Genomic DNA, 27,164 nt, shown 5'->3' with positions numbered 1-27,164 from the left:
AAGTTCACTTTCAAATCCAAATATCTCAGTTGGCCAACATTTCACCTATTTTCCTGAGACTCTTTGTGGAGTTTTTTGACTTTCCCAGGAATTAAATAAATCATGTTTTTGTTCTAGCTAAAAAGCAAGGGGAAAAAAAAGTAATTTCACAGTACTAAGTGGTGAAACCCTGTCAATGCTTACCAGAATCCTGGAACTTCATTATGTAAATAACAGGCTGGCTTTGTCATAGGCCTACTTGTTCTGAGCATTTGGTTTTCCATATGCAATGGGCAGCGTTTTGGCAAGCATGTATGGCTGATGGTGGCTGGCTTTTTAGCTGTGCTGGCTGAACAGTTGTGTTGTTGAAGAACTAAGACAACTTTATAGGTACTGCTTTTTAACAAGGGGGTGCTCTCCTACATACCGATGTGGCCATCCTAAGTGGCGACTGGCCTCCCAGTCCCTGAGCCACCTCATTAAAGATGTTCACATATTTAAGACATGCTTCATTCCTCTTCCCCACGTGAAATGTTATGAATGCTTCTCCTGCACTTTCTTCCTATTCGATGCTCACTCTCTGTAGAGCAAAGCTAAAGTCTAAGCAGACCTCTCCTGTTTGGGAGCTATATTTCTGCCTTGTTCTTCTTTTTAAGCAACCTTTCTAGATAGGGAAGGGGAAGGGGAGGTGGGGAGCATGGAGTCCATTGCCATTGGGGATTTTGTTCGATAGATGTCCTTTGTGAATTCTTTCAAAAATAAAATAAATAAAACTACCCCATTCACCTTCACTACCGTTGCCCCCATCCTTCTTGCTTCTCTCCAGGTAGAAAATTCACAGGTTTCCAAAACTTTGATTTGAGCGGGGAGGAGGGATGGGATGGGGAGAGTTGGCACTTGACTTGGGAAGACTGAGCAGAGTTTAGCTAACCTTGGGTATGGGATGGATTTGTTTTTAATCCAACAGTGTTAATTGAGGTTTTGTATTTGTTGCTCGGAGACTCAATAAAACTCAGACCCTGCTAAGTGGTGAACCTGCTTTCAAAGCTCTTCCCAGTTAAAAAGGCATTTAAGACACTTATGAGTGGTAGAAAGTGGTGTAACAGCTCAGGGAAAGCTTAAGGTCGTTTTTGGCTAGGATGTTCATAGTGGGTGTCAGAGTGGGTGATGAGAGGACTTTCTAGGGAGACGTTTCTTGCAGGCTGAGAATTCTAATTACCAGTGGAATAACCTAAGTAAGTAATGCCCATTGCCTCATTGGCAATAGGTTGTCGACTTCAATGTTTATGAGTCAAAATGCATTTTAAATCTAAAACATTAATTCATCCACTAAATGAAGATAGTACCATGTTGATTACTACTACTACTGCTACTGTCACCACCACCACCAATAACAACACATTTATATAGTACTTTTGAGAAAGTGGTTCTCAAACTTTTTGGTCTCCGGACCCCTTTATATTTCTAAAATTATTGAGGACTCCAAAGAGCTTTTGTTTATGTGGGTTATATCTATCGATATTTACAGTATTAGAAATGAAACTGATAAAATCTTAAAATAGTTGTTTATTCATTTAAAATAACTAAAGTAAACTCATTACTTGTTATGATAAATAATATATTTTTACAAAAATAACTGTTTTCTAAAATAATTTGTTGAGAGGAATGGCATTATTTTAGATATTTCTGCAAGTTTCTTTAATGTCTGTCTTAATAAAAGACAGCTGCATTCTCATTTGCTTCTGCATTCAATATGTTGCAATTTTTTTTGGTTGATGTATATGAAGAAAATCTGGCCTTAGATATTATTTATAAAAAGGACAGAATATTTTAATAGCCAAATGTCATTGTAGCATTATTATGAAAATAGTTTTTCCTTCACAAGACCCCTTGAAAAAGTCTTGGGTCTCCCAGGGGTCTAGATCTAGACTTTCAGAAATGCTCCTTTAAGGTATACAACCTTATTCGATAGATGAGTGGTCCAATTAGAGTTACCTTCATTTTACATCAGAGCAGCTAGTATTTGAGAAGTGACTGAACTGAAGGCAAGTATAAATGTAAATAGCTTATCCATCTATGTTTCACAACTTTCAGGTTTTAGAAGCAGAGAAGTTATAGCAGCTGACTTCCTGTTGGATATTGCTAAAGGCAGGACCCTGTTATGGTGGTTATGATGATATTCAATATAAATATGTTATAAACCCCACAGGATCAAAACATACTTGCCTTAATTCCATTAGATCAAATAGGGTCAGATGTGTTGTCTTTGATGTTCCCTAACCCATTATCATTAGAGTTGCCCTCAGATTGGTTCTTCCAGTGGTAGAAATGAACATGATGATCTAATCTAGGGGTGGGGAAACCTGTGGCCTTGAGGACCTAGAGGGCCACGTGTGACGTCGAGGCTGCAGGTTCCCCACCCGACCTAGTCACATTTTCCCACTCAGTTTCTTTAGTGTCTAATGACAAGAATTTGGAGCTGGTTGCAACACTCTCCCTTGTCACTGGGGAATTGAGCCGTCATGGATAGGATTGAACCTGTGACTTTGGTTCCCTCAGTCTTGTAGCTAAATCAGTACACAGCAGACTTTTATAAGCCCCACAAAAAGATCCCCCAGATGGAAGTAATTTCTAAGTAATAAATGAAGTTAAAAGGAAGACTCAGGGAGAATTGTAGAGATAAAGGAATCCAGACTCCACAGTAGAAAAAGGGCTGCATCTTATCAGAGAAGTTGAGTAATGAGGGAGGGCTTCATAGCTACATTGTTAGGATTTAACAAAGCTGTGTGCAGTTTACGAGATCTTGAAATTTCTTATGAAAGTTCTTTGCTCTTTAACATACTTAGAAGTCATAGAGATTCTTTGTTTATGGACAAGTGAAAGGGCCATAGTTCTCCAATATCCACTCATTCCCTTTCATTTCCCTTTGTTTCTGCTGTTTTGAAAGAGTGACTTGTCCATACCTGGGAGTCCATACCAACTGTACTTTGTTCTGCACCAACATGCCTTTTACTCTCCAAAGAGTCAGAAGGGTGTGGTAGAAATCTCTATCCAAAAAAAAAAAAGTAGAAAGTTAACTTACGGTTTGCAGATTCAATCAAACAATTAACTGGACTTTCCACAGCTACTAGGATAGTGGAGTCGTTTGGGTGATTTAGAAAGCAACAGTTTTAAAACCAGAGAATAGTGATTAGCAAGAAAAGGTTCAATTGGAAAAGTCACAAGAACACAGATCAAGAACTGGAAGAAATATCAGAGCACATTTAGTCCAACTTCCTGTTACGGAGAAGGAAGCCCACTCATTGCACAAGTAGTATCAGAAGAGGGATTTTTTGAACCCAGGCCCTTTGACTGTAGAGCAGTATGATTTTTCTCCTACTGGGTCTTCAGTGAAGGTTCTGTAGGGAACTATCTTAAGCTCTCGTCTGCTTAACAGTTTTCACATTTGCATATGACCTGAAGATTTGGGGGGGAGGGGGTGAGATGGAAAAGGGGGGAGAAAGAGAGAGAGAGGAGAGAGAGCGAGCTTTAATGGATGAAAAAAATAGAGATCTTCAAAGATCCCTATAATAGGCTGGCTGGAACAATAAGTGAATCTAATGAGATGAAATTTAATAGGGACAGATATATAAAGTCCTAAACTTGAGTTCAAAAAAAAAATCAAATTCACAAGTACAGATTGGGGGAGGTGTGATTCATGTGGTGACTACGCAGGGGTTTTTAGTGGACTGCAAGCTCAGTATGAGTCAAAAGTGATTGATGTGTCGGCCAAAAGAGTTAATCGTTTTCAAGTGCATTAATAGAAGTTTAACACGTGCAGAATAGGGGAAGTGTTAGTCCCACACGGCTCTGCCTCCGTCAAGACTACATCTGGAGCATTATAGTGTTCGGTTTTGTGTTCCGTGTTTTAGGAAGGTAATTGACAATTTGAAGTAGACCCAGAGAAGTATAACCTAGATGATAAAAGGGCTTGAAGTAAAGCCATGCAAGGATTGTTTCCAGAACCTGGGGATGTTTACATCGGGGAGAGAAGTTTTAGCAAGGATGTGATCCAGGTCTTCAAATATTTGAAGGGTTGTCATATGGAAAAAGGATTAGGTTTGTTTTCCTTTGCTCCAGAGGGTAGAAATGGTCCCAATAGATGAGAATTAGAGGGAGACTGATTGCAACTCAGTATTAGCAAAAACTTCTGACAATTTTGGGAAAAAAAGCCAAGTGAGCTGCCTTAGAGAGATAGTGAGTTCCCTGTCATTGGAGGTGTTCAGGGAAGAAACTGGATGATTACTTGTGGGAAAAAAGAATTCCTGCTCCAGGCGTGGTTTGGACTTTACCTATAAATTCTCTTGCAAATCTGAGATTCTGTGAAATAACTTGTAGTCCTGTCTACCTTGTTGCCAATGATGAAGAACAGTATTCGGAAAATTAAGGAGGAGAACATAGGAGTTCTGTGGAAGAATCACAGAACTTTAGAGATCAAAGGGACCTCAGCCACCATCCGTCTCATCCTCAAGAGGAGTTCTCAGTCAAAAGATCAAGTCACAGTCACAGTGTTCACTAATAAACCTTAAGAGACTATTAATTAATTGGACTATTGTATTAGTATAAATTTATTTTGGCCACCCAGCTGCTGTTTAAATTTAAGGTTTACAGAACATTTCACGTGTATTATCTTATTTGACCTTCATAACACCCCCATGAGGTAGATGCTACAGACATTCTCATACCTTGTTTTACTGATAAGGAAAGAGGCTCACAGGTTAAATATCCCCATTGACACAGATAGTAAGTGCCAGAGGCCGGATTCCACCCCAAGGGATGTGGCAGGATTTCACAGTGAAAATGCACATCGAGTCTCGTCTCAGAGGACCTGGATTCCATTTCCAGGGTCTGCCACTTACTTCCTGACTGATGTTGGGCAGGTTTATTAACATCTCTGGGCCTCAAGTCCCTCTCTGTAAGATAAGGGAGTTGGACAAGGAGATGTCTAAGAGCCCTTCCAGCTTTAAATCTGTGATCCGTATAACCCGGGGTCACAATATAATCAAGTCCTTCATCGCTTGAAGTTATTGTCTTTTCCCATCCCCCCACACTGCCTCTCTGACACACATTAAAATCCTTAGGGTTCTGAAAGGGAGCTGGATGGGCCAAATGCTAAAGATATTTCCCTTCTTCTACCCCAGTCCCAAACTGCAAAGACACCAAAACAATTGTGTAGGAATGTAGGGTTGTTTTTGTTGGGAGTGGGTGTGGTAGGGGGCTAGTGCTGGTGGGTAGAATGGGAAGCAAAGGGAATAAGCATTTATTAAGTGCCTGCTATGTTTCAGATACTGTGCCAAGGGCTTTACAAATATTATCTCATTTGGGTATTTTATACACACTTACATTAAAAAGCAGAAAGGTTACTGGGCAACAGAAAAATTTAGAGACAATTCAGAGCAGGGTCCCTGCCTCATAGTATGTGCCCATGCATGAATTATTCGTTTTAAATTAATGTTCACTTCCTTGTCTTCCTACTCTAAGTGATGCTCTGAAGACCTCGGGGTTGGGCTTGGCGGGGGGAGGCATCTCTCAGATAAAAGAAAGCCCCATGTGCCAGACCCTACCATAGCTGACAAAGTATAGCCTGAATGAGAACCAGTCTGCTGCCTGAGAAATCAGCACCTGTTTTTAATTTTGAGTATTGTTCCCACCTTCCTTATCTCCTTATTCTCGGCTTATTAGGTCTGTGTCTTCCTGACAGATTCAAGAAAATTATTATCTAGAAAATTCAAAAAGTAACTTCCAGGTACTAACCAATCTCCACCTACTTTATACTGATAAGGTAATTCAGTTCCAATTGGACAAGTGTATATTAAGCACCTGTTGTGTATCAGGCACTGTCACTACCAGCCCCTGCCCTCAAGGAGCCTACATTCAGTCAAACATAACAACAACAAAATAATAATAATATGTACACAAATCAGTCAATACACAATATATACAGAGTAAATACTAAGTCCTTGGTAGAGGGAGGCTTAACAACTGGGAAGGAATAGAAAAGGCCTTATGTTTTCTGGTTCTCGTTTTAGGTGGTGCAGTGGATAGAACTTGGGACCTAGAGTCAGGAAGACATGAATTCAGATCTAGGCTCAGACACTTACTAGCTGTGTGACTCTGGGCGGGTCACTTACCCTGTCCGTCTCAGTCTCCTCAGTTGTAAAGTGGGGTTTTAAATAGCACCTGCTTCCCAGGATTGTTGTGGGTATGAAATGAAATAATATTTGCAGACCATTTTATTGTTGTTGTTCATTCATTTCATTTGTGTCCGATTCGTTATGACCCCATTTAGGGTTTTTTTTTTTTTGGCAAAGATACTGGAGTGGTTTGCCATTTCCTTCTCCAGCTTATTTTACAGATGAAGAAACTGAGGCAACAGGGTACAGTGACTTGCCCAGGGTTACACAGCTAGTAAAGTTTCTGAGGGATTTGAACTGAGATCTTCCTGACACATAGTAGGCACTTAATAAATGTTCTTCCCTTCCCTTTTTATTCTGTCCATAAATTTTCAGGTTTTTTTTAAAGAGGTTTCTCCTCTTGGGTTCTTTGTTAGACTGTTAATCTTTAAGAATAACCAATGTTTCTAGTACTAGGGAAAAAAGGTGGGTTGATGGTAGACAGTGCTGAATTATTTTAAGAGCTTAGCTCCTTCAGGGAATTTTCCCTTGCTCTCAATGATTATGTTAGCAGCAGTTGAGGACCACCAACTTCAGACAGATTTTTTGTCCTTGAAGCTGATCCCTGCTTATTCTTTGATAATGTCATTACTGTCCTTTGGAAAGTACGCCCGAGGCTTGGGTAAAATTACAGGTGGGGAAGGCTTTTTTTCAATACTAACCACAGCCATGGTTCATCTTAGAAAACAGAAGTATATATGTCTGGGGTTGGAAAGAATCCAGCCTTGAAGAAAAGACTGGACTTGTTGGCATTACATCATCTAGAGCAGAGAATGCCTGGCTTCAGGCCTGGACCCCACTGACCATGTCCACTTGTCAGTGACTAATTTATGAGCTGGGTGTTCTCCTTCTCACCCCAGGCCAGCTTCTTCATTTAGTCTCACACGGTCTTTGTGAATTGATTTCTGAACAGACCTTTCATTGCATTTCTGCCAGGCAAAGAGCTTACGGTTTGGATTATTTATTTCATTCTCTTTGGGAGGCCGGCAAGTTTCAACTTGAGCGTTGCTGAAATCCAGGCCACTTAAGTCCACTGACCCCAAAAGGCCCATCAGGGGATGAGCACATAGCTGATTTAGCTACATCCCTTCAATATGTGAATCCTTTTCAGAAGCTCTGGAGTATTATGACACGCAAGACAATCAATAAACATTTATTAGGCACCTACCATGTGCTTGGCACTCTGCTAAAAGCTGGGTATGTATTTATGAATAAAAACAGAGACGGTCTTTGTCCTCAAAGAGCTTATAATCCAGTGGAGGAAGACAACAGACAAAAAAGAAGCTAAAATGCAAGACAGAAGAAACCTAAAACAAGATCCATGCTTGTTCACTCCTTTGCTTTGAACTTGGGAAAAAAAAATGTTCAACAAGTCAGAGGTTTTCAGGAATCAGGAAGACGTAAGTAGTCTCTGTACTACTGTGACATCTGAAGATGGTTTTTATGTCACACTTGCCTCCTTGTCACTTCTGTGGCATAGGATTGTTCTAAAATTTGATGGCATTATAATTGGATTTAAAGAATGTCAGCATTCTCCTTTGGGATGAAAGAGATGTGGCAGTACCTCACTGGACCAACACTGCAGTGGAATCAGCATTTCAATCAAAAGGTGGTCTTCTACATATCTGACTAGGTTTAATTTTTAAAAAATTAACCAAATTCTACTTTTCTCATTCCCAAGAAGAAATTGAGTTGCTGGTGGTGCTTCTTTACTGGTGGTATGGGCATTCCTTAAGTCTCCTCAGTTCAGATGTTTGTGTAGTATAGATAGGTTCCAAGTGTTTGGGGAACCGAATTGTACATTTCACATTGACTTTTCACTTGCCAAGTCCAATACTGTTGATTCAGTTCAACAAGCATTTGTTAGGCACCTACTGTATACAAGGCGCCATTATGAGTTCTGGGGATATAAAGGGAAAAAAATTAAAAGAAGGCAATATCTACAAGCTGGAGCACATCCAGAGGGAGGCATACAGGATGGGGAACGGGTTGGAAATGATACCTTAATTAGGACTGGTTGAAGGAATGGAGTTGTTTAATCTGAAGAAGAGAAGTCCTGACCTGGGGGAGAGATCACTGTAAGCATTTGAAGAGTTGTCAAGTTAACAATCATTTATTAAGCACTTACTGTGTGCCAGGTACCATGCTAAATACAAGAGATACAGAGAAAAACAAAGATAATGCTTCAAGGATTTTATATTCTATTAAGGGAGACAATATGGGAGTTGATCTCTCTCCTCTCTCTCTCTGTCTCTCTCTCTTTCTCTCCCCTCTCTCTCCCCACCCTTCCTCCCTCCTTCCTTTCTTCTCCCCCCATTCTCAATATAGTATATATTTTACGTGTGTATATGTATCTATATGTGTGTTATTTAACATTGGTGATCATTATTGTATCATATTGCCTTTTTTTGTTTTCTTTTATGGGGTTTATGTTTACTGAGTTTTCTTGGTGACCTTGGTGATATGTAAATCTCTCCTTTCAAATTAGTACATGGTGAGCCCTCTACATAGCTTAATTTGTAATCTGACTTAGTTTACCTATTTGCTTGTTCAGTTGTTTTTCAGTCATGTCTGATTCTTTGTGACCTCATTTTGGGTTTTCTTGTCAGAGATACTGGAATGGTTTGCCATTTCCTTCTCCAGCTCATTTTACAGATGAGGAAACTGAGGCAAACAGAGTTAAGTGACTTGCCCAGGGTCACACAGCTGCTCAGTCTCTGAGGCCACCTTGTGCACTATGATGCCACCTAGTTGCCCAGTTTACATATAGAGGTTTGTCCTCTTAAAGGATATATAAGATTATGACTTTGCTTAACTTTTATGACATTGAAGGAAACATGGGATTATGATGTTGTAACAGTCGTGGCCACAATGCACTCGTTTCCTCTTTGTAAGTTTTAGTCACCTTGCTTATAGCCAGTGATGTTACTGAGACTGATTTGGCATGAGCAACAGATTAGGATGATGCCGTTAAGGATTCAGGAGCAACATAGGTCCACCTGTGGTGGTGTACCGTGGTTACGGTTAGCACCAGAGCAGGGATGGTGCAACGTCAGCCCGTGGGACAAAGTATAGACTGAGTGATCCCCATGTCTTAACCTTGCTCAACCTTTGGGTGTTAGGCTCAGCCATTCTTCAGGAGAAGGGGAGGTTCTTTAAACTACTCCAGTCACCTGAGAAGTAATCTCATCTCCCAGCGATGACACACTTATTCTAGCTCCTTGTTAAAATGGCTCCCAATCCAGATTGGTTTACCCTTATTTGTAAATTGTTCTACTGCTGTCTATAAAAGCAGGCGGGAGCTTGGAGATGTCTTAGGGTACCAATAAACTTATATGTGTGTGCACAAATATACGTGTCATTATATATGTATATGTGTATATTTGGGGAAGACAGTGGGCATGCCGCACTCTAACTATTTGATGCCATGGGATGCCAATAAACTTTTTCTTCACACACACATGTTACTATATGTGTATATGTGGGAGGAGAGAGAAAAGAAAAGAAGATAGAAGGAGGGGAGAGGAGAGGAGAAGAGAAAGGGGGAGAGAGAGACAGAGAGAAAGAGGAGGCATTAACAGTTTCGGTGATTGCAAAAGATCCCCCTCTAAGAGGTGGATTTTAAGCTAAGTCTTAAAGCACATCAGGAGAACAAAGAGGCAGACAGGTTGTTCAGAGAGTAATGTTGGGACTCGGAATCAGGAAGATCTGAGTTCATATGCAGTGTCTGACATTTTTTGGCTGTCTGGCTTTGGGCAAGTCATTTAAACCCCTCTGGCTCAGTCTCCTCTTCTGTGAAATGAGAATAATAATAGCACTTTCCTCATGAGGTTGTTGTGATGATCAAATGAGTTATGTGATGTAAAGGGCTTTGCAAACTTTGCAGGGCTATATCCATGCTAGCTGATCATGTTAATATCATTAAGAGGTATAGATGATTCAGCAGAGTATTCCGTGGTGGGGGGAAGTCTTTCAGTGTTGCTGGCATGTTCAGTCTGTGGAGGAGGGTAAGGTGTAAGAAGTTGGGAAACGTAGGAAGGGGTCAGGTTATGGTTGTCACTTGAAGAGGTATCTATCCTCCTTGGCACTCAAAAAGCAAGAACTAAGTAAGACGAATGGGGAGAAATTGTAGGGGGCAGGATGTTACTACATGAAGAAGAATATTCTGACAATCAGCACTTTCTGAAAGGAGACTGGCATGCCTCCTGAGTCAGTGAGCACCTCACTAGAAGTATTCCAGCAAAGGCTTGAATGGCCTCTCCAAACAGTTGCTGAAGCTACCTGCCATCCAGAGCCCCTTCCAGCTCTCAGATTTTGTGAAGAGATCCGGAAGGTGAAGGCAAGATGTTCTGAGAGCCAAACTTGAGCCGCTGGCTGCAGGTGTGTCTGAAATGCTAAATTCTAGCAGTCAGGTAAAAAAATCCACCTACAGGAACATATTCCCCAGATAGTGGGTAAATGGAAGCTTTTCTTCAGCATCCATTGTTAATATTAATTCGAATCTGAGGTCCCAGGCTCATTACAGGAAAGCAGTGCAGCATGCCTGCAGCTCTCATGTCCTGGTTTGACAATCCTTTATAATGTGCCCCACAATGATATTTTAAAAAACGTTGTTGACAATTACAGAGGGCTAAATATAGTTCTGTACCTTCTCAAATGAACAATGATAAAAAGCCTTGAACATTTTTCTTTGATGTGAATGGAGTCTTTGGGCATTTTGAAATACAATCAGATGAATTAATTGCTGCTCATTAGACACCCAGTCAGAAGAGTCCTGAATGGGCCTTCTTTCTTGGCCAGCCTTGCTAGACTTGAAATAGCCAGCTTTTGTATTTACTCCCCTCTTCTCTAATAATAAGCAAATTAGAGATCATGGCTAGGGGAAAAACATTCACGTTCTCTCCTCCTTTGTTGAGAACAATGATATATTTTTGTGGTCTCTTTATCCTTTTTTGGGCTACAGTTAATAATTACCAAGTTTATATGAACCAATCTTTAGTGTATAACTAGAAACTGTATCTGCAAAATTATTTATTAAGAAATTATTTTGTGCTCATTTTTTTCCTTTTAATTTAAGCCTTTTTTTGCAAGCAAGTTCTTGCCTTCCTATTCCCACATCAGATGTTTCTATTGCTAGGGAGAGTCTCTTATGTTGAAAACGTAATTCTCTAGTACTGACAGCTGTTGGATTTGTGGACTCCTGCTATTCTGAATTTTTCTATGATGCTTTAGTGAAGATCTTTATGAAAAGGGGTTTTTAAAAATCAGTTTATAGTACTAGCACAGTTTTGAATGATATTTGAAATCATTTGACTTCTGCTTTTGATTTAGTTATATTTTGCACATATATGTGCAGACATTCATTAACTTCCCTTTTTTATGTCTTCTCCTCAGATTGTCCCCTGCAATCCCTTCTCCCTCCCCCCCCCCAAAAAAAAATTGAATCTGGAGAAAGGAGAAAAATTTGTAATACCCAATATATATAATATCCAATTTATTAAAAGTCTGTTGTCAAAAAAAAGCTTTGTACTTGCCATACGTTCTTGAAATGTTAGGAAGTAACACATTCAGACCTCCTTCCCAGCATTTATATTACATGTAGAAATTGTGGAAATAAATTCTCCACAAATTTGAAATACAGAATGGGGGCAGCCAGTGGAACACCACGTTATAGCCACAGCTGAACTCTGCTTTATAAAATATGGATGTCAAGTTTACTTTGTAACAAATACATTTTGAAAAGCTCCATCTGATGAGTTTGTGGGTGACTGCAGCTGGACTTGACTGCGTGTGATTAGATCAGAACAGTCACTGGAAAGTAGCTGTGTTTCTGAGATTGTGTAGTAGACAGAGTACTCTGATTGAACAATTCAGGGTCCCTTCCGCTTCTGAAAATTCAGCATCTTGATATTTGGGGCTATCATCTTGCTGGGTTTCCTGAACCTCACAGTGCTCTCTAAAAATCCCCCACCCCCACTCCAGCACCCAGGTGCTCTTCCTCCCTGCGCCTGCCCAGTGTGCCCTACAGTTACATGCTCTGTAATTAGTGCAGGATTTCCAGGCCATCACCTCAGATTGGCATTTGGTCAGGCTTTCCACAGAAAACTTACGGCTCTTCCTTGGCTCTCATCTCTGCAGCTGTGTGGACTGAGGAACTTTGAGCCAGCCATTCAGAATGGGCTTATCCAGACCTTAATTGGGAAAAGATGCCCCCTACCTAAATTTATTCTGTTTTCTCAAATGATCAGCTGTCCTGGAGCTTGGGTACACAGATTGATAATATTCTGTCAGAGCTAAGAAGCATACCATTTATCCCCAGATCTAAAATAGTCAATGTTTACCATTGCTTGTTGATTCAGACAATTTTAGAGCTGGATGGGTCCTTCCAGGCCATCTGGGTCAGCCCCCTTCCTTTCTAGAGGAAGCAGACTGGGGCATATGCCTTTAGTCTCCTGAGTTCCATGCAAATGCTCTCACTCTCTATTCTGTGCTAGGCTTCCACCTCTCAAATCTGAGTATCTATCTCTGGACTTTGTAAAGTGCATTAGGTGCTATCAAAATTGCCATCCTTTCCCTGCTTTCAGTTCAGTATTATTAACCCTACAGCCTAGTTATCTCATTACTAAGGTAACCTCTCAGGGCTGTTGAGAGCAAAGTACTTTGTAAGCCTGAAAGTACTATTAAAATGTTAGGTACTTGGGGTCCTCTGTTATTGTCCCAGCCTTAGTGAGAGGTAGCTTCTGCATCCATACCAAACGTATAAGCCACTATTCCCCTTCTCCCCAGCCTCTTCCTCTATCCCAGTTTTGTTCCTGCAGTATCCCTAGGTGGTGCTTGTTTTTTCATGAGGTTCTGTGGAATTCTCAAAACAATATTAAACTTATTTAAATTTTTAAAAATTTATTTTAGAGTTCCAAATTCTCTCCCTCCAGCCCCTCCCCCACCCATTGAGAAGGCAAAAGAAATATGATACCCATTACGCATTTGAAATCATGCAAAACATGTTTCCACATTAGACACGTTTATTCTAATTTTCAAAATAAATCTGTGCTGTAGAGTAGCAAGGAGATTTTTACAAAATTAAATAAGCAGTAATAAAATACATCTCACTTTGCAAAAGATTGGAAATAACTTACATAAATGATCTGGCCTTTTAAGGTCACCTCCAACATAGTCCAAAGAGAATCTCTTTCCAGGAGATTAACTTTCTTTCTATTCTTGGCCCTTCTATTTGCAAAAAAAAAAGAAGAAAATGAAAGATATCAGAATGGAAAGAAATCCTGATGCTCTCCCAGTAGCAAATGATCAGTCATTATATATCTATTAAGGGCCTACTGTGTTCTAGGCACTGAGGATACAAAGATGAAACTGGAAGGATCCCTACCCTCAAGTAATATATAACGTACTAAGATAGATAATATGTACAGAAATGTATATCCAGAGTCTATGCAGACATATGTAGCAGTGATGTTAACTTAGCAATGGCTTAACATGGATTTACTTAAAAGAAGGGGACAATATTTATTGTACCATGAATTCAGAACTTGGAAGGATCCAAGGTATCATTTGGTCCAACTTGCTTTTTTTCCAGATGAAAAAACTGAAGCTCAGAGAAGGAGGTTGATTTGCCTGAGGGGGCACAGCTCGTGAGTAGCTGGTTTAGAACTGAAAGCCTCCTGCCTAGAGTGTCATGATTCTTTGATCACCTCAAACTTCCTTTGATATACTGACTCTGAATATTTTTGTTAGGTCCATAGTGTGTAAGGTGGTGAGTGGTAAAAGGAGAGTATGAAACTTGGTTTTTTTATTATGAAAGCCTAATGTATCAAAATTTGCAAAAGTAGATTTCATACGAAAAAGGGAAAAGAATGCTCACCAAAATATAAAACTAAAAATTCATTCAACAGTCCCAAAAAATCTTTGTCATTTTAAGCTAGTCTACCTTCACATGATTATGTAGTGTCTTCCATATAATATGCACTAAGTATTTGTTGAATGAATGAATGAAAGAATGAACAAATGTGCTACTAATAAAACCACTCTTGGAAAGAAGAGAACTACTCTTAATTTGGGATTTTTTTCTGTCATTGGCAAGGAGACAATATCCTAAAGCCCTTAGGCACCGGGGAATCATCTAGTCATCAAGATTCCAAGCCCTGTGTGAAATGCAGAGGCCTCTCCAAGATAGATTCAAACCCTTATGTTCTTTGAAGGTGTTCTATTCAAGATCGGCAACTTAACAAGAAAGAGATGTCTGTGTTGCTTCTGAGAGCTCCTACGGCTGCAGTAGCTACTAATGTATATACCAGTGGATCCCTCCCCTATGGAGTCTGTGCTTTTGTTCATGCTGGATTCAAGAATTGCTCCAAAGAGGCAGTGGGAAAGATGTCATCAGAGCGGTGTCTGATCAAAAAAGAAGTTGTGCTAGTTAGGTGGTGGGCATATCAGATAGCAGGCAAGCCTACATGCTTCACTGGTATCCATGTGATTTCAGGAGAACTAGAGAAAGGACCCCAGGGCATGGTTCCCCAGTAGGAAATTGACTGGTCACTGGATGAGAGGGCATGAATGGTGTGTGGAATGAGTAGCTGGAGGCTGTCCTCACCCTCCCTCATTGATGAGATGAGAGATTCATTGAAGGAACTCAAAAGAGTAACAGAAATAACCTAGTGAACATTTCTCTCTCATTGAGTAATCAGTTGTTTGGACCTATAGCTCTACCGTAGGCAATATGAAGACTTTACAGTTGGAAAAAGCAAGAAGTTTATAGTTTAACAATCTTTCTTTGTCAAAGATCTGTTAAAGTCAACAAGCATGGCTGACAACTCAATGGATACTTAATAAATAGTTGTTTGTTGTTGTTGATTTGTGTTTTACTCTTTGTGACCCAGTGGACCATAGCACACAGCCCGTGGGGTTTTCTAGGCAGGTACTAGAATGGTTCACCATTTCTTTCTCCAGTAGATTAAAGCAATTAGAGGTTAAGTGACTTTCCCAAGGTCACACAGCTAGTAAGTGTCTGAGGCTGGAATTGAACTCAAGTCTTCCTGACTCCAGGCCTAGCACTCTATTCACTGAGCCACCTAGTAAGCCTCTACTACTTGTAAATTGAGAGGCATTGTGTCATAATAATACTAATAGCTAATAACTTTATTTTATTCTAACATTGATAATTTGTATAGCTCTTTAATGTATACAATGTTTTTTGTATATATGGGTGTGTGTATATATATATTTAGATATATAGATATAGATATATATGATCTCATTTGATTCTCACAGCTACTGCTTGAGGTAGATGCTCTTAACCACGCCCATTTTACAGATGAGGAAGCCGTGGCTGATAGGGTTAAGTGACTTATCCCTAGGTCACTTAGCTAGTAAGTGTCAGAGATAGACTTAGACTCAGGTATTCCTGATTCCCAGTTCACATACTGCCAGTGACACAAACTGGATTTGAGAGAGTCACTTTTCAGTGCCCCAAGCTATTCTGAGATGCTAAATTACTGAAGAGTTCTTGATTTATATCACGGGTCTAGATTTAAAAAAAAAAAAGTTCTAGGCATAATACTATATGATTGTTTGGAAACAGTACAGTAAGAACAAGATTGGAAACAACCAAGTGAAGTAGGCAAGTAAAAGCTGAAACTCTGAGAAAAGACAGCTCCTGGGGAGGGAGGAGTCTTCGAACATCCTCACTAAGACTTGAGTTCAAAGGGGATTTCTAGGCCTATTCAGCCATGAATCAGCAGTAGACCCTGAGGCCATTTCTATAGAGTGTTTATTCTGCACAGTTACATCATAGCGATGGTTCTGACATACCAAAGTGATGGTTCTGACTTATCAAAAAAGGGCAAATTGTGTTTGGTATCCTTTGTTTATGAAGGTGGGGATGGATGTGTTTTAGAAAGATTTTTATCCAAAAATGGTTAAAAAAAAAAGAAGATATTACAGGCTTCGGGAATCAAACTCCAGTTATATGGGACAGATCTTGTTGTGTGCAGATGATAAGAAGCCAGTGAGGGTTTGGCTGTTTGCTCTGAGTTGCAGGTACTGCCCTGATGATTGTCTGGGAGCTTTATATTTCATCTCGTTCAGACTAGCTAGCATATCATGCCAGTTGTGACACAGCACCCAGGGTGTTCATCTGTGGTGTTCCACTGCTTTGGTAGAATCTGTAAACATTTCGATGACGTCTGTCTCAGCTTGTCCTGAAGCCACAGCTTAATTAGGAGTGACATCTTTGTACATGGCCGTAAATGGGTTTTGTTTCTCTGCTATCGTATGATTGCTACTTTGATGTGTGGGAAGGAATGAATCCATCTCTTATCGCTGAGTTTCTCTGGGTGGATGGCACACAGATTCAGGTGCCACTGGCATGTGTGTTTTACCTGCAAGTTTCTCTTCTTGCCTGGTGCTTGTGCAGAAATTCTATTAACTGTTAATAGCACATTCACCCAGAAGAAGTGATCCTTCCTGTGTTTGCTTATGGCGGCCAAGTATAAATTGCCTTCCCTTTGGTAGTGGGAGTTGCTGACATGAGGACTTTGATCACTTTCCATTTGGGCTTCTGTTAGACTCTATTATCTGTAGTTGGGGAAAAACAAACCACAAAATCAACTTAAGACTTGCTTTGTTATGTTTGGGGCAGGAGTCTAGGGTAACCATTTTTCGATCAATTTCTGGGTGAATACCTAAATTGTCTGTTCTGACACATGGGGAAGTTTATTTTTATATGTGTTTTATGCCCTAATATATGCATGTATGTCTGCATACATACATATGTACACACATACATGCTACATACGTAGATGTACATATACTTTTTTATTGAAGAAAAACAAACCCTGCTGTTGTACCACAACCATTTTAACAAACTGTTTGTTATTGTATCCAGGTAACAAGCATGGTAAGTATTTTCATTAAACCAATATGATATACTTGAGCTGTGCTTGGCAGAATTTTTGGCTAGCTTTGACTGTATCTTCAGCCTTTGCTGTTTTCTGAAAGGAGCATTTGAAAGTTAGCATTACTACACATGCTTTCAGCTTTAAAGGAAACATGTCTCGTGTATCTAAGAGAGCATGCGGCCGCTGCTCCCCCAAGCATGTCTGCCAGTTTGCTTATACCAGTGACCTTGCATTATTGCTTCTGGCCTTCCTTCACCACTAGTTCTTCTAATCAGTGTTTCAGCATCCCACCTGAATTCAGGAGCCCTTGTGTTTGGGGGAAGTATGTGAAGATCCCTACAATTCCAGTCTACCTTTTTCAGGGCTTGATTCACTGGCCCCAAACCCATCTCCAAACCTTAGATCCCTTGGCCAGTGTGTTCAGAAATAGATGGCCTCCTGCCCCCTTCTCTTCTTGAGCGAATCAATAACTGAATTTTCACCCCCAGAGTTGAAAGACATATTGCTCATTCTCATTTTGAATATGTTAAAAACGAGAATTTTCAGGAAAGAATATAAATACTAAAGTATTTGTACAGTTGGGTATTAGAAAAAACCTTTGTTGTCAAGGTAGGTTAAGTAGAGTTGAGCCTTTTGGCTGTATTTATCTATGCATGGTTGCTTTGTTTTGGGCATTTTTTTTGGTGGCTTTTACATTTTAGTTGTAAGTGCTAATAGCTACAGCTGTTCTAAGCTGATCGTTAGATTGTTGCCTTGTATTAAGACAGTGTGTAACTGTCACATTAAAGGATCAGACAGCGAAGGATAAAGCATTGCAGCACATGGCGGCCATGTCATCGGCCCAGATAGTCTCAGCGACGGCCATTCACAACAAGCTGGGACTGCCGGGAATCCCACGCCCCACGTTTCCTGGCGCACCAGGGGTAAGCCATTAGCTCATTTCAATTAACGTTTCTGTCCCAGCAGTGACAAGCAGGATTAGTGGTCTAATAGGACAGTACTAGCTCTCCTCTGCAGTTGTATCCCGTGTAATGTAAAGAAAACTTCTGGTGGTCAGACCCATTGAGGAGACCCTTAGGGGGATCCTTTAACTTGAAACCCACTTAGAGAAGAGTTCCCCCAGTAATGGAAGGTTAGAGTTATCTTTTATTGGGATCCTTTTCCAATTAAGGACTTTATCTCTTCTTTACCATGGAAATAGGCAAACTGAATCCTGCTTTGTCTTCCCCTGTGACTTAGCACTAAGTAGAGGGACAAAAAGGGGACAGGAAGCAAGGTAGCTCCTCGAATTTCCTTAAGCTCTGCCTTCAGACACCCTCTCATACTCTCCTGAAGTTTTTCTTGATCAGCCTTCTGTGGGTGCTCTTGGTGTTTAGTTACCTTGAGTTATGGCAGCAAGAAATTCAGTTCAATTTAGTAAATATTTATTGTGACCACTATGTGCAAGGAACTATGTTAGGCACTGTGCATATACAGACAAAAACAATATCCCTGCCTTCAAGGAACCTATATTCTTTTGGGAGAATTCAGTTCTCATTCAACTTGCAGGAGACTCAGGAGTATATGGAAATCACGGTGGGTGGATAATCATTCAGTAAGCATTTATTAAGCCTTTACTATGTGTCAGCACTGTGCTAGGCACTAGGGATGCCAAGACCTCTGTCCTCAGGAAGCTTACACGCTATCCTGAAGGGAAAGATTAAAATCTACGCATCAGCAAAAGTATTCATTGAGCCACTGCTTTATATGCAGAATTACACTAGGTTCTGTGAGCCATATGAAAGTTTATGATACATGATTCTTGTCCTTTTAAAGGGATGATTCATACAAGGGGATAGTGGGAGGAAATGTTGGATAGGAAACAGGGGCTCAGATTTATAGAGGGAGACAAATGTTGAACACAAGAGGCTGGACTTATCTGGGGGAAGAGGGAATGGCAGTGAGTAGTGTCCTGGAGAATTTGGAAACACTGTAGAGGCAAGCTAGCATGATAACACCAAGGTTAGATTTTGTTTCCCAAGGACTTCCCCGTCACCTAACCTTGGGTTCTTATGCTTCTAGTCTGCTCCAAGTCTTCAAGTCTGCTTGCTTGCCTTATGAAAGTATGAAAAGTGGCCCTGGGTCCTCAAAAGCTAAAGTAATGGAATGCCATCTTGGTCAGGTATTGCCAAGCTGGAAGTGTGGACCAGTGATGGCCTGTGTGTTTTTTGTTCAAAGGCTGGATTAATTAAGTGTAGAGAGAATCATCCGTGGAGGACTGATCTCGGGGAGATGAATGGGGGGTTGGGGAAGAGGGGGACAACACCTCAAGAGGACCATCTACTAAGGTGTGGTTAATTTGGGATCTATGTTGGGGGAGGCAGAGACTACCACAGTGATGTCAGGAATCACTGAAGTATCAAAGTTTTAGCATTAGAATGGGTGTGTGTATGTTTTGCAGAAATTATTCTTAATTATTAAATATCTTTTACAGTTCTGGCCAGGAATGATACAAACAGGTCAGCCGGGATCTTCACAAGAGTAAGTTTAAAATGTAGGGCCTTATTTTTAAAAAACAACAAAAAACCTTTGCTATGTGCATGTCTGAAAAATGTGCTGCCAAAAGACAGGGAAATGGGGGATTCAAATTGGAACAACTCTTGGAGATCATGTGGCCTGACTTCCTGATTTTCCAGACAGAAACTCTTAAGGTCCAGTGTGGTTGGGGCTATATTGAATTCAACCTTTAGGGAAAGTATTCACCATAGTGAAGCCACATTCATTCCAAACGTACATTTTTGGGATTGCTGATCAGTGTCGTCCGCTCTGGCTTCACTTTGTCTATGAAGAAATGATTTACTAAGCACATGGCGTAATAAGGTTAGAGGAGGAATGATCACAAAAGCATTTGAGTCCCTTTGAAAAACTGCCATATACAATGACCAATTATTCTGATACTCAGTATATAAAATCTTATAATTGGGTAGTGCTTTTTACTTCATAGTACTTACTGTCTTGGGAGTTTGAAGTACACTATGGTGTCAAGAGCTAGAAAAGTGCATTTCAGGGGGACAGAGTGGAACAGTGGACAGAGACTTGGTCTTGGAGTCAGGAAGACCTGTGCTCAGTTCCTTCCTCTGACACGTTGGCTGTGGGACCCTATCTCAGTGCCCCAGGCCGATTTCAAATTATTAGACAATTGTTGGTCTGTATCTTTAGAGGGGTTTCCTCACCAGCAATTCCCCACATGATAAAAGTCACAGGTTTGAACTCCACCAAAAAAAAAAAAACCCACAAACAGACCCAAACCTTCCCAAATATTCTATAATTCAGAGTCATATAAATTCAGGTGAGCTGTTCCTTTAATCACACTGAAACAATCAGGTTTCTAAATAACGAGCTGTTTGTGAATGCAGTTGTATTAGCATGATTAATTAATTTCTTCTCCCTAAAAGTCATGAGCTAGAGCTGTTCAAAGTAGAATGGGCTGCCTCAAGAAGCTGTGATTTCACCTTCACTCACATGCAGGGGTTCCCAACCTGGAGAAACTTGTCAGGAGGATATAGCGAAAATTTGTGATCTGATTTTTTTTTTGGAATTAATTTCCAATCAATGAAGTTAAAAATTCTGCTTAAATTAATTTATGCAGCTCTGTTCCTAAAAGTGATTTAAAAAAGGGATCCAGTTTCTCTCTCAATTTTGTATCTTGTATGTGTATAGTAAGTTGCAGAATTAATTTCCTTTCAGATTGAATAGGGGTCATGGTTAAGTTCACTGAAAGCCAAGCAGTACATGGTAAAGGTTGGGAACCTCTGCTCCAGAGATTTTCAGAGCAAAGCTGGAGAGAGGCATTTGTTAGGGATGTTTTAGAGCTGATTCTAGCTCGGATGTGAACTGGATAAGAAGGCCTTCTCCATACCTTCAGCTGTGGCTTTCTATAGCTCAGTGGTTTCTGGGGATGGAGGATCTTTGTGTTCCTGGGGGCTAGAAGAGTTCCAAGGGACTGACCCCACTTCCCACATTAGAGGGCATTGCCACATCCTTTCTTTGTGACATGCTTGCAATTTTCAAATCTCTATGTAACCAAAATATAAGTATTCTTCTGACCACCCTGTAAGGTAGGAAGGCCAGGCGATACCGTTGCCATTTGCATATGAAGAACCTGAAACTTGGAGACATCGAGTGACATGTTCAGAGTCACCCATTTCCTAAGAATGTAGGTCTGACCTTAAGCCCTGGTCTAACACTGAGTGTAGGATTTTTTTCCTTTCTATATACTGAGTTGCCTTTCAAAAGAATTAGGATTATTTTCTTTTAGCCTTTATAATAAAAGAAGCTCAAGGAGGTCATTTAGTATCTCTCATGGCGCTGCATGGAAAATATCTGTCTCTTCAGAGGATAAAACGAGGGCATGTGGCTACATGAGATATTAGGAAGATAACTTTTGAGTGTTTGAATCTATGGATGGCAAACATGGTGGAGTTGATCGTAAATGCCATTCCGTGAAGGGAGTCTTAGGGTGCTGGAGTGAGAGCCGGAGGGACGTTTGAAGCCATCTCAGCTCCCACTCCCTCAGTGGAGGAAGCTGAGGTACAGGGAGTAAGTGACTTTCCCAGTTTCACTGGACAGTGAGGAACAGAGTCACAATTGGATCTCAGCTTCTCTGACTCCATACTTAGCATCCTTTCCGCTGGACCAGTAACGGAAGGAACTGTTTCATGGTGTCCATAGGGTTCCTTCCTTCTCAGCTCATTATCACTTGCCACTCCCCTTTGCTTTGTCCTCCCCCTTTGAAGGCCTCCCCTTTTTTCTCCAGACACAGTTTAGGAATGGAAGTTGTTCCTTGGCATCCTATCTCAGAACCTATCCGCACAACAAGAGTTTTGTATGCCTTCTAGGCGGAGAAAGGCATTATTCTTACTGAGTTTAGATTCAGTTCTTGAGTAGCCCCTTTTTCTTCTGCCCCATATGGTCTTTTTTCTTTTGTTTTGTTTTGTTTTTAGGCAGTTGGGGTTAAGTGACTTGCCCAGGGTCACACAGCTAGTAAGTGTCAAGTGTTTGATCTGAGGCCGGATTTGAACTCAGGTCCTTCTGACTTCAGGGCCCGTGCTGTATCCACTGCGCCACCTAGCTGCCCCCCTCCCCCAATATGGTCTTAATGTGTCTTTCTCTGTCCCTTTTTTCTAGTGTCAAACCCTTCGTGCAGCAGGCCTATCCCATCCAGCCCACAGTCACTGCCCCCATTCCAGGTAAGTCTGCTTTGGGTATCCTTCCCAAGGCACCATGGAGAGTTTGTAAAGCCCCCTGGTTCTGCAGATGACATACAAGGCTGTCACCTTCTGTGTAGCCTTATACATCTCTCTTATTTAGGCATGATTAGTGTGAGTACTTCCCCCCAGTGTTGAAGAATGAATAAATGAATGAAGCATTGAGTAAGTGCTTATAATGTGCAAAGCAGTGCTAAGCATTGGAGATAAGCTAGAAGGATGAGGCAGTTGCTACACTCAAGGAGCTCCCATTCTGATGGGGAGGTTTCAGCAGCAAGTTAGATAGGAAGGTCCCCAAAACGATGTTAATGCCTCTTATTTAATGTCATTTCCATTGATAAAATGATACCAGTTTCTAATGTTGAACCATTCGATGGTGCCAGCAACTTTGGTGGCAAGAACTTTCTTTGCTGTTAAGAAGTTATGGATTTAGCAACTGCAGGAGCAAGGACCAAGCGGCATCTCCATAGTGGCTGCTTTCCAGGATGATGGCTGAGGGCACTGGACTGTTGTTCCCAAGGCTCTTGGGCTCAGGGTCCTGGGCTGCTTCCATCAGGGTCTGAGGGGACTTAGTGGTCAAGATGATGGTGTTAGTCTGACTTGCCTGGTATATGTTGCTTCCTCTCTTCTCCTCTGGGTGCCGTGCTGTTTCAGCTAGGCTACCCTGTAGGTAGCAATTGGATAACTAGCCCTGTTTCCACAGGAGTTGCTTCCACAAATGATGGCTGTGAGGACCAGGCTGGACTCAGGACTGGTGGTCTGGGAGGTACTGCTACTCCCAGGGCTCCTGTGCCTAAGAGAGAGCCCTGAACTACATACACAAACTGGAGACCCCTAAATCATTATAAACCATGTTTATAATGTGTCAACAAGAAATCCTATGATCCTAATGGCAGCCTTTTAAGAGCCTGTTAGAGCAGTGAACAGGATTCTCATCTGTTTCGGTCAGACCTGTGACTTTCATTAGAAGGTACCAGACTGCTCTTTCACACAGGACAAGCTAAGGCAAGGCTGTCCTAAACATTCAGTTAATCCCCATTGCTATTCTTACTTGTCCCAATTACAGAAGAGAGGAGTGTTAGCCTCTTTCTTTAGTTTATAAGCTTTCTAAAAAGCAATATGTTCTCCTCTGCTCTGTATCTCTGAAAACACGGTCCATGCTCAGGATTCATTTTCTAATGATGGGGACAACTCTCTCATAGAGATGATGCTAAGCGAGGTAATGAGACTTGTCATGGTCTCTCAGGAAATTATCTGTATTTCTAATTCTGTCTTTGGAGAGAAAAAGCCATCTCTATTGAAAAAGAATTCTTAACCTAGTAGACTGATAGACTTAACCTTAAGTCTGATAGATTGGGGGAGGGATGGTGAGAGAGGTTCATGAGCTGATTTTTTAAAATAAATTTTTATATTGACTTAATATTCCTCCATATTACTTCCCTACTTCCAGACAGCCATCTCATATAACAAATAGTTTCTGAAAGAGAAAGAGGAAGAAAAGAAAAAAAATTAGCAAAATCAGTCAATACAGAACTTTAAATATATATATATATATATAACTATATTTCAATATGATAGGTTTCTTTTATGATCCTATGTATTTTATTTTATACATTTAAAACCACTATTCTGAGAAGGGGTCCATAAGCTTCACTAGACTGCCAAAGACTAAAAATCTTAGAGAATCTTTGCTCTGAAACCTTTGCTGAATGTCAGAATAATAAGGAAGGAATTTCAGTCTACTGGGGATGTGCAGCCTTTGTAAAAAACCCCTTGTACAACTGCAGCTCATTGGCTTGGGGTCTCTCTTGGGATGCTAATGGAATTGGTTGTCCTTCCCCCCCCAAACCTGAGTTCAGATCGAGTTATTAAGAACATTGTCTCCTTAAGGAGCCTGCAGATCTTGAGAAGGTTGAATCCATGTTTAATCTAGTTGAATGGTTAGTGCTTGAAGGTCATGGTTGGTTGGTGTTTCAGGGTTCGAGCCTACATCCGCACCAGCACCCTCAGTTCCTGCGTGGCAGGGCCGTTCCATTGGGACAACTAAACTTCGACTTGTGGAATTTTCAGCTTTTCTTGAACAGCAGCGAGACCCAGACTCGGTGAGTATTATCAGAAAGAAATGGCTCCTGACCCAGTGGTCTTGGGCTCCCAACACACTTTCCTAAAGCTTCTCTTTGTCCCTCCTTCCTTCAGAAACCACATCACTCTTGACTTCTGTCTATAAAATGCCAGCTATGATCAGAGACATAAGTAAGCATTTTGGTTTTATCCATTTCTGACCAAATAAATAAAATTGATTATTGTTGAAAAATATTTAGATATTATTAGAGAACTTTGTTATTTCTTGCATTAGACTCAGGGTTCCACCAACTTCTCTTTTTAAACAGATTTTTGTTGATATCTTTTGTTTGTATGTTGCCTAGATTTCTCCCTACATCAATCTACTCCCTCAGAGAATGATCCTTTATAACAACCAAAAAAAAATTTTTTTAAAAAGAAAAGAAAGAGGAAGAGAGCCAAAATTTGCTTTTTTTACATTGCTGGCCTCTGTGTTCTGCACCCCTTCCCCTCCCTCCTTTCCCTAGAGAGACCAGTGACCAATGTTAGAAGCCTGTGCTCGTCTACCTATCAAAAGCTCTCTGAAAAGGATCTAATAAACCCTGAATACAGGTGGAATTGATAGGGACTGAATGACTGCTTCGGAGTCACAGAGTCAGTAAACATTTATTAAGTGCCTGCCATAGGCGCTGAAGATACAAAGAAAGGCATAAGACAGTTCCTGCCCTCAAGGAGCTCACAATCTAACTGGGGAGGCAACACATAAAAAGAAACTAAAAAGGAGAAGGGAGGGTACTCATTGCAGGGGAGTGCATGAAGAAGTCCTGCAGCTAGGTTGGGAAATAACCTTAGGTGGAATGAGTTTCAGAGTTGATATCATCTTGTAGAATGGTGGGTTTCTGGAGACCCTGAAGTCCAGGAGAGTAGTCTGTTGGGAAATGATGGAGATGAATGTCCTAGCCATTCTCCCTCCTTAAAATGGTGGAGGATATGGGAGAAGCTTCCAGGTGTCTCCTTCCCCACCCTCTCCAACTAGAGGGAGGGAGGGAGGGATGACATGAGCAAGGGATGCTGAGGAGGTGTGAGAGTTAGAGTTGATTTCATCTTGCAGAAATAATGAATTTCTGGAGATCATGAAGTTCAGGAGAGCAGCTGGGTGGGAAATGAGTCGTTAAATGAACTATTGGTCGAATGAATGATGTTGCATCTCTTAGGGGATAGAAATAGCTAAATGCCCTTGTCTTCTGGATGCTTTAGACATGGAGTGGGGAGGTGGGCTGGGAAATTGTGGAGTCCTTGTTGGAAGAGCTGTCTTGGGCAATCTCAATGTAAGCAGTTCGTGTGTGTGTGTGTGTGTGTGTGTGTGTGTGTGTGTGTGTGTGTGTGTAGTTTTATTTCCCAGTTACATTTTAAACTGGTTCCAGCTGCACTTGGAAATGTTAAGTACCCAGTGGGCTCTGTGTTAGACACTTCTGAGCTAGTCTAAATGAAGAACCTGTGATTTTATTGGCATAGGAGGATCCCATTGATCAGTACTCATTTTATAACCTATGCTCTTAAGTGACTTGCCTAGGGTGCCATAGACAGTGTTTATCAGAGGCAGGACTCTTCTTAATGGAGACCAACTTTCCATCCATGCCACACTGCTCCTTACTTGAATATGCCCAAGTGAAATTCCTGGAGATGTTTATGGAGGGAGTAGACACCCATCTCACACGCACAGATAAGAAGGCAGAGTTTGGACTGGATGATCTTTCCTGGTAACTTCCAGACCTGGGATTATCAAAGGACCTGAGTTCTGGAAGCATGAGCCTATCTTTTCTTGATTTGTGATTACCTTTGAAGCCAATCTGAGAAGCGTTGGGTAGTAAAACTTTTCCTCCTTTAAATTACTATGACTACCCCCTACCCATTATTTTGTTCATCTCTAAAAGTCCTATTTGGGCCCAGGTTGGCCAGCAGTGATGCTATTTCAAATGCCTGAGCCAACAAAAGCAATATGCACCAGCTTCCCTGCCCAACAGCACATGTTGGTTTAATTGAACTGGTAATGTCATTAGGTTTGGTTTTTCACACTGCATATGACTAGACTTCTTTGGTCCTGCAGCAAATTTATTGCAGATCTGGTATAAACTAAAATGGCCAGACCTTATGATTTAAAAAAAAAAAGTATGTTTTTTGTTTTTGTTTTGGTGAGGTTAGGAGAGGGATGGGGACAGGGGAAGTTGAAAGATTATTGCTGCCTCCTTACCTCTGGAAAGTACTCAAATTGTAGGTTTTTAAAAAATAACACTAAGTTTTCTTTCCTATAATACTGTTGCTTTTGTTTAGTCATTTCAGTCGTGTCTGATTATTTGTGATCCCATTTGGGGTTTTCTTGGCAGAGATAGATTGCTTTGCCATTTTCTTCTCCGGCTCATTTTACTGATGAGCAAACTGAGGCGAACAAGGTGAAGTGACTTACCCAAGGTCACACAGCTAGTAAATGTTTGAGGCCAGATTTGAACTTAAAAAGATGAGTCTTCCTGACTTTGGACCTGTCTATCTACTGTGCCACCTTGCTGTACCAAAACAATGCTGCCATCATGACTTAAATTTGTGTCTCAGGCCCACCCTATAAGATATACCTGTATTTTAAATCTGAAAATTTATCTGACCATAGCTATATAAAGTCAAAAAATGATCAATCAATAAACATTTATTAAATGCTTAGTATATGCCGGGCACTGTGCTAAGCCCTGAGGATACAAAGATAG

The 27,164-nt window shown here is 40.8% G+C and overlaps 1 protein-coding gene across 6 annotated transcripts in view; it reads left to right on the top strand.

The window, feature by feature from the left end:
* TEAD1 (TEA domain transcription factor 1) overlaps window positions 1-27,164 on the top strand; it is a 313,180-nt gene that overhangs the window by 228,630 nt on the left and 57,386 nt on the right. For 4 of the 6 annotated variants that reach the window (XM_027852532.1, XM_027852530.1, XM_027852531.1 and 1 more), the window contains 5 exons: window positions 17,089-17,100; window positions 17,890-18,024; window positions 19,575-19,621; window positions 22,268-22,329; window positions 24,325-24,449. In XM_027852532.1, coding sequence (XP_027708333.1) covers window positions 17,089-17,100; window positions 17,890-18,024; window positions 19,575-19,621; window positions 22,268-22,329; window positions 24,325-24,449 — 381 coding nt within the window. The remainder of the gene's footprint in view (window positions 1-17,088; window positions 17,101-17,889; window positions 18,025-19,574; window positions 19,622-22,267; window positions 22,330-24,324; window positions 24,450-27,164) is intronic. The other 2 variants (XM_027852534.1, XM_027852533.1) reach the window with 1 other exon arrangement.

Source organism: Vombatus ursinus, unplaced genomic scaffold (genome assembly GCF_900497805.2).
Source record: "Vombatus ursinus unplaced genomic scaffold, bare-nosed wombat genome assembly UNPS02009770.1, whole genome shotgun sequence".
Lineage (NCBI taxonomy): Eukaryota > Metazoa > Chordata > Mammalia > Diprotodontia > Vombatidae > Vombatus > Vombatus ursinus.
The sequence above is the reverse complement of the archived record's forward strand: the minus strand, read 5'-3'. Positions and strand labels throughout refer to the sequence as shown.